This window comes from Oncorhynchus masou, chromosome 28, assembly GCF_036934945.1.
Source record: "Oncorhynchus masou masou isolate Uvic2021 chromosome 28, UVic_Omas_1.1, whole genome shotgun sequence".
Classification (NCBI taxonomy): domain Eukaryota; kingdom Metazoa; phylum Chordata; class Actinopteri; order Salmoniformes; family Salmonidae; genus Oncorhynchus; species Oncorhynchus masou.
This window is the reverse complement of record NC_088239.1, coordinates 55,848,018-55,856,487: the sequence shown is the minus strand read 5'-3', so window position 1 is coordinate 55,856,487 and position 8,470 is coordinate 55,848,018. Positions and strand designations below refer to the sequence as shown.

The 8,470-nt window shown below is 41.8% G+C and overlaps 1 protein-coding gene across 4 annotated transcripts in view; it reads left to right on the top strand.

The window, feature by feature from the left end:
- The window catches only part of LOC135517938 (colorectal mutant cancer protein), a 117,840-nt gene extending 109,700 nt beyond the window's left edge, over nt 1–8,140 (top strand). For all 4 annotated transcript variants that reach the window (XM_064942672.1, XM_064942673.1, XM_064942670.1 and 1 more), the window contains 3 exons: nt 1,302–1,393; nt 5,331–5,453; nt 5,936–8,140. In XM_064942672.1, coding sequence (XP_064798744.1) covers nt 1,302–1,393; nt 5,331–5,453; nt 5,936–6,116 — 396 coding nt within the window. In that variant the 3' untranslated portion in view covers nt 6,117–8,140. The remainder of the gene's footprint in view (nt 1–1,301; nt 1,394–5,330; nt 5,454–5,935) is intronic.
- Nucleotides 8,141–8,470: the final 330 nt, after the last annotated feature.

Genomic DNA, 8,470 nt, shown 5'->3' with positions numbered 1-8,470 from the left:
CACACATAACATATACACCCCCACTCCCTGCTATCACCGTAGCTCCTTTGGTTCAATAAAGCTTAATCCTCGGTTGCTAGGAGCAACCGGCATTGAAGATGCCAATCACAGGACCATCTGTAAATGAAGGTGCTTTTCAGAGTGAATGCCAGAGCAGCGGCTATTATTGCCTTTCACCCTTCTGTCCTTTTCAAACCAGCCACCTTTTACATCTACAGACCAGTTCTCATTGTTAGGGTCTAGAAATGGCCTGCTTGATTGGATCTCGCACACTGGGAACACTAATAGGCACACACACCTCCTGCTGTGGGAGAGTATACATGCACACACACACACACACACACACACACACACACACACACACACACACACACACACACACACACACACACACACACACACACACACACAATCATTCCACTCTGTCAGAGCCATTCATCATGCATACACAAACACTGCAAGCCCAATCAAGCATAGTTCACACAGCACAAAGGCTATTACCCAACACACACACACCAACAAAACACTAACCAGCATCTCCCAGTATCTTCCCCTCCTCCCTGGTCTCTTCCCATATCCATTTCTCCACTAGCTTTAATGGAAGCCATGTTCCAATATCTATCAACAGCCTTATAATAAAATCAGGCTAGCAGCATAGCAGGCCCTGAAAGTATGACAGCATACCTGTAACTCGATAAGTCATGTAGCATGCTAAATGAATGCTCTGACATGCTAGTCCGTTGTGAGTCAGGCTGTATTGTTCTGTAGTCCAGGTGTAGGGAAAATACACTGGGATAATAGGTTGAAGTGGTAGTGCTGCCACCTCATGAACCGGGTGTGCATGTAACAGCTTGAGGTAAACGTTGCGCCTAACCACAGATCTAGGATCAGATTACCCTCTCCAAATCATAACATCAACCAGTATGTTGAGACATTCAGAGCTGACCTTAGATCACTGTCTTTAGAGGCAACTCATCCTTCTCTGGCAGGTCTGAGAGGGAATGTCCTGCGGAGTAATCAGTGTTTTGGGATTGGCGACATGGACTTGGTTTATTAATGCGATTTAGTTATATGGCTGGTTACGTAATGGTGTCTTGAGCTCTTTTCCTTGTTCTGTTGTGTGTTATGGTATTGAATTAGAGTGATTGAGGCAAATGTTAACTTGATCACTGTAAGTCTTGTATCTGTAGGCAGCCTGATCACCTCAGCCCATCACGTCACCAGGCCTGGTCTGAGAATGGTCATTAGTAGCACTGTGGGGTTGTAGACCAGCTCCTCCTCATGGAATTGTTATGTTCCAGGATTGTGGAGACTCTCCGGCCATCAGCTTGTCAGATCTGAGGACACTTAATGACAGCGACCTGGCAGCAGAGCTCACCAGCGCACTGAGACGGTAAGAAACCCAACACACTGTGTGTGTGGTTTTTGTTTTTACTATCCTTGTGGGGAACATAAGTCCTCATAAGAATAGTAAAACAAGGAAGATTCGGGGACACTTCACCAGTCCCCACAATGAAAAATGCTATTTTAGGTGTTAGGGTTAGGGAAAATAGGATTTGGAATCAATGATTTGGTCCCCACAAGGATAGTAAAACAAACATGTGTGTGGTGACCGTAAAGTGTGTGTGTGTGTGTGTGTGTGTGTGTGTGTGTGTGTGTGTGTGTGTGTGTGTGTGTGTGTGTGTGTGTGTGTGTGTGTGTGTGTGTGTGTGTGTGAGTGTGTGTGTGTGAGAGACCTGGGATAACTATAATTCTAGCTATGCTTTGTGTAAATATTTTTGTTTTCAGGGGAACAGATAGTTACTTTGGAGGTGACTACAACTATCTGAATACAGATCTGAGAAAGCAAATACTTCAAATGAAAAAAAAATGAATACAGATACAGATCGCTCTGCCATTTGCTGGTTGCTAAAATTCTAATAGTTTGCCTAATATCAGTTTGTGACAAAACAAGTAAGTATAGTGTAGAGAATCATTGTACCATCTAAACCGCTGTGAAATATATTTTCCAGAACCAAAACTATAGTATTTTCTACAGTTTGAAACCTGAAAGTAAGAGCAGGAAGCATAGAAATAGTGCACATAGAACAGATCTACCGCTTCTTATACTTGCTTTCAATGAGTGACACATCTATAACACATATTTCTTTGTGCATTTGGTCGGGTTTCCCAAAAAGTTACATATGGCAGTTTTAAAAGAAGTGACGACTTTTTTGAAATTATTGCATTGGTTGCCTTCAACTAATGTCAGGGCTGTATCTGGAACGGCATGTTGAATATGGAAATAGAATGAATAGAGCACACATAATTGCATACTATTCCAATCTATCTGACAGTCATATTTGATCTACACAATACATTTCCATCAGAAAATGTTGTAAATGTCCATTCTCCTGAATGTCCATTGCCCCAAGTGTACATAATTAAGTCAAAGCAATGATATTTTGTACAGATAAGTATAAATAACTTGTATTGCTCAACTACTATATGACTCTTTCAACATGCCACTGAAAAGGTAGAATGCTGTAATACATTATATGATACCTGTAAATACTGCAGAGTAATTCAAATACATTTGCAAACATTGCAAACAGCAAGTTGAACACTGAGCAAAAACAAATTCCAACCTCTTTGTCATTCTGAGGGTAAGTGTTCTTGTTTCAAACACACTTTATACAATTTTTTATTTTTATTTAACCCTTATTTAACTAGGCCAGTCAATTAAGAACCAATTCTTATTTACTATGACGGCCTAGGAACAGTGGGATAGCTTACTCAGAATACAAACTAGCATGATTTTCCACCTACCTTGGCTATAGTTGATTCAAGAAGGCAGTTTGGGGATATTTAGTTTCCTTTCAACACTTAATAGCCATATTTTGTTACTGTTAGCATTCTCAGTAACACTTAACATGAAACTGTTCTTGTGCCTGTGTAATAAAACTGTAATTGCATAAAGAACAACATTTTATTAGCATGTTGTTGCATTATAACTTGGGAATTGCATTTTAATTGCATAGCAACAAGCTGCAAGTTTTTGTAACTACTATACACAAGAGGAATAGTGACTTACTTATTCCATTCGTGTAAAAACTCCAGTATTATGCAATTATAAAGCAATTTCCAAAGGCCTATGTGGCAACAATGTTGCTATTGTAATAATCACTATTGTAATAATAAAGTTACTACACCAGTATAGGACCTTGATGTCAAGTGTTACTGTATTGCCTTATGTCTCACTCATTATGAAAATACACTGCTCCAAAAAAATAAAGGGAACACTAAAATAACACATCCTAGATCTGAATGAATGAAATATTCTTATTAAATACTTTTTTCTTTACATAGTTGAATGTGCTGACAACAAAATCACACAAAAATGATCAATGGAAATCAAATTTATCAACCCATGGAGGTCTGGATTTGGAGTCACACTCAAAATTAAAGTGGAAAACCACACTACAGGCTGATCCAACTTTGATATCATGTCCTTAAAACAAGTCAAAATGAGGCTCAGTAGTGTGTGTGGCCTCCCTACAACGCCTGAGCATGCTCCTGATGAGGTGGCGGATGGTCTCCTGAGGGATCTCCTCCCACACCTGGACTAAAGCATCCGCCAACTCCTGGACAGTCTGTGGTGCAACCAGTTGGTGGATGGAGCGAGACATGATGTCCCAGATGTGCTCAATTGGATTCAGGTCTGGGGAACGGGCGGGCCAGTCCATAGCATCAATGCCTTCCTCTTGCAGGAACTGCTGACACACTCCAGCCACATGAGGTCTAGCATTGTCTTGCATTAGGAGGAACCCAGGGCCAACCGCACCAGCATATGGTCTCACAGGGGGTCTGAGGATCTCATCTCGGTACCTAATGGCAATCAGGCTACCTCTGGTGAGCACATGGAGAGCTGTGCGGCCCCCCAAAGAAATGCCATCCCACACCATGACTGACCCACCGCCAAACCGGTCATGCTGGAGGATGTTGCAGGCAGAAGAACGTTCTCCACAGCGTCTCCAGACTGTCACGTCTGTCAAATGTGCTCAGTGTGAACCTGCTTTCATCTGTGAAGAGCACAGGGCGCCAGTGGCGAATTTGCCAATCTTGGTAGTGGCGAATTTGCCAATCTTGGTGTTCTCTGGCAAATGCCAAACATCCTGCACGGTGTTGGGCTGTAAGCACAACCCCCACCTGTGGACGTCGGGCCCTCATACCACCCTCATGGTGTCTGTTTCTGACCGTTTGAGCAGACACATGCACATTTGTGGCCTGCTGGATGTCATTTTGCAGGGCTCTGGCAGTGCTCCTCCTGCTCCTCCTTTCACAAAGGCGGAGGTAGCGGTCCTGCTGCTGGGTTGTTGCCCTCCTATGGCCTCCTCCACGTCTCCTGATGTACTGGCCTGTCTCCTGGTAGCGCCTCCATGCTCTGGATACTACGCTGACAGACACAGCAAACCTTCTTGCTACAGCTCGCATTGATGTGTCATCCTGGATTAGCTGCACTACCTGAGCCACTTGTGTGGTTTGTAGACTCCGTCTCATGCTACCACTAGAGTGAAAGCACCGCCAGCATTCAAAAGTGACCAAAACATCAGCCAGGAAGCATAGGAACGAGAAGTGGTATGTGGTCCCCACCTGCAGAACCACTCCTTTATTGGGGTGTCTTGCTAAATGCCTATTATTTCCACCTGTTGTCCATTTGCACAACAGCATGTGCAATTTATTGTCAATCAGTGTTGCTTCCTAAGTGGACAGTTTGATTTCACAGAAGTGTGATTGACTTGGAGCTACATTGTGTTGTTTAAGTGTTCCCTTTATTTTTTGAGCAGTGTATATTTGCTAGTCATTTTGAAGCTGCAAAAGTGGTCTACTCGAATGATGAGGGGATTCCATGTCCCTCATGTATTTAATTATAGGCTGCATTAAGAATAATATCTAAGAGCCCTCCAAACCATGTGCTTTTGATCGTATATATTTAGACTAATTCAACAAACTGTTGTAGTTATTGGTTCTTCATCAAATATTTGGCAGCCTTCACATAAATATGTGTTTCTTTTCAAATAATGTGCATATATTTACATACCTTCAAGTATTATTTAGTTTTCTGACAGGTAATCAAAATACTTAAAAATGTTATTTGTTTTTCTGAGACCTGTATTTGAATATCAAGTTGAGTATTAGTTGAAACCCTACATAAACTGCTGTGTATTCGACTACCTTGAGTATTTAAAAAGTTGGTATTTTCAAGTAAATTACAAAAATACAACTATTTTCTGCCTAGGTCTGGTGTGTGTGTCTTCCTGACTCATCCCGTGTGTGTGTGTGTGTCTCAGAGAGAAGAAGCTGAAGGGGCGTGTCCAGGAGCTGGTGACAGCGCTGGAGAGACTAACCAAGAGCAGCGAGGTCCGCCACCAGCAGAGTGCCGAGTTCGTCAATGACCTCAAACGGGCCAACAGGTAACCACGACAATACACACAGGAGGGAGGAAATGTGTTTAGTGACTAAAAGTGGAAATGTTTATTGTTATTAAGACTTAATTGTGTGCGTGGGGGGGTGGGGGGGGGCTTGTTTATGACTACCAATAGATAAAGAATGAAAAAGTTTTGGGAAAATGAATACAGTTCAGTGCAGACCCTTTTTATTTGTTTTACTGTAATTGTTTTGTTTTGTAATACAGCATTGCCATCTAGTGGGAAAGGGGGTGAATTGATATAGAACACCACTATTCTTTATGGATTGCATCAACATAATTTTCCTCCTAAACACATTCAAGCTAATTACTACATCTCACTATTTCACTTTCACTGCAACCCCTCAGCACCTCTTTCTCTGTGACTGAACTCACCAAATCAGAACCAACTGAAGCCAATCCATCCATCTGTCTGTCTGCATTGTCCTGTCTAGCCATTTGACTCTCTCTTTCTCTCTAACTCTCTAGTAACCTGGTGGCAGCATACGAGAAGGCCAAGAAGAAGCACCAGGGCAAGCTGAAAAAGCTGGAGGCTCAAATGATGGCCATGGTGGAGCGCCACGAGACCCACGTCCGCATGCTCAAACAACGCATCGCCCTGCTGGAGGAGGAGAACTCACGGCCACACACCAATGAGACGTCCCTATGAGAACTGATGCAATGCCCTAATGAGAACTGATGAGACGTCCCTATGAGAACTCACCAGACGTCTCTGAGAACTCACCAGACATCACTATGAGAACTCACTGGACATCACTATGAGATCTCACAAGAATACATGGCAATGAGAGACATCACTATGAGATCTCACAAGAACTCACTAGGAGAAGTCAAGGCTCCACACCAACAGGACCTCCGTGTGAGCGTTATTATGAGCGGTTAGAGGAGGGAACGAGGGAGAGGAAAGACTGATGTGTGTTGAGAATGTAACCCTTTCCTACCAACCCAGAGATACCCTGCCGTCCTATTGGGCACATACACGTGGGGGAGGACACTGCAGTGATAGCTGCAAGGTCATTGGCCAGCTGATGGACTGGTAGAACTGCCAGGACCTATCAGAGTTGACGCTACAAATGAACACTACTCTATCAATCATCTCTGGAGAACAACACGTAATCATAATGTACTTTTTTTGAAAGCACTACTATCCTTACTGGCAAATTATTCGCTATTATGTCTCCCACTTTATTTCATATGTTTATGGTAGTCTTTAGTAGCCTTTTTGTTATCTCAAGGTTTGACTGCAAATTATTTTGGAAATATTTTAAATCGGTGTTGTCATTTAAAGTTATTCCTTTTTGTTGCCATTTGGCACTATTTTGAGCGATTCCCCTTTTAAGGAATTCCATTCTCTCAGCTCTACTTAACAACCTCACAGTTTTCAGTCTACAATGTACACTCTGCCATAGTGAAGACTCACTGAACACAAGGGCTCTATTCACTCCAAACTTTCTCTGGGTTTGACGTCTGAATATGTTAAAAACATAATTCTTCTTGCACTGTCATTTGAATTGTCACACAGGTAACAACGTTGTCTTTGATGTAACTGGCAAGCCTGCTTCCCAGATTGGGATAGGGCCCTAAGTCAATACCTCACAGTATGCAAAATATCCTTCCAATATGTATGGCAGTGTTTCAGCACAGGCCTTGAACTGTACAGCAGTGAATCAATCGCAAAATACTGTAGTAGGTGTGTGCATGGAGGGGAGATAACAATAGGGTTTTAAGTGTGTGTGTGTGAGAGAGAATGTTCGAGACAGAGATACAAGATTATGCCTTGTCATCCCCTTCATACACACAGAGTTGTTGTACACACACAAACATCCTTTCCAGCCACAGCACTTTTCACTTCCCACTGGATAATATCACCACATTGCCTTGTTGAGGACTCTTTGTTTTTCTGCAAGACTTAAACCTGCAAGACCTGTTAACCAATGGCTGCTCCACTTTCTCTGGACGAGGGAACCACATACTATTCTATAGCAATCTGAGATGCTGCATTCTCCCACTCTACCTGACTGCTATATCGTTCAACATACTGTATCTAGCTACTAGAATTATACTTAAGCAGGGACAGACTGGTACCCAGATGACACCCATGTTTCTAGATAACCCTCAATAGCCTGGTATACAGACATTTTAATTAGGCAGAGGTGGGTCAATTGCATATAAATTCCAGCTCATTTATTCATGGAAATTGTATTTGACAATATTTTTGCTTTGATTCATTAACCAAAATGTCCTTTTCATTCCTTGAGTTTCAATGTATTTACCCCAGTCCTGCTATTTGGTAAGACCCACAGCATATGAAAGCAAGCACTGGCATGTAGACTATTAGTGTAGTAGGGATGTCATTTCCTCTTAATAAACTGATTATAATATTACTTATCACGCAAATACCTGTGTTCTGTTTCTGTTGAGCATCTCGACCAGACCCCACTCAGGTGAATCTGGGGAATAATCCAGTTGAGTGGGTGGTCTCACCTTCTGTTCTGTGAATGAGACGAGGGGTAGCAAAGGGGGAGGGCGGTTAAGAAAGGAGGGTTGGCAAACTAATGACCTTATTTGCACAGATATGTTTTGCCAAGATTTGATTACAATCATTGTTTTGTTGGTTTTAATACAGATAGTATTTGTTTATATTAATAAAGTAATAAACCAATTTTAAAGTAAAATGCCAATTGAGTGCTTCTCTGTTTTTCTTATGCTACAATAACGCCTGTCACGCAAACCAGCATTCAAACATTCAGAAGACCAGGTTTAAAGTATCATTTTTAAAAACATGTCTGTCTGTATTACGAGACTACTCTATTTTTAGTAATGCACAACTTATTTCTCACTTACAATTATTCTTTGGAACGCTACTTCTCTTACACCGTTTAAGCTAGAAACGCCATTTAAACGTAAAAACGTGTAGACTGGTCAGGAACATTCTGATATCTTTTATACTTTTTTTTAACTATTAAGCTTTTTGTCCATCTTTTTGTCCTCCATCCACTTATG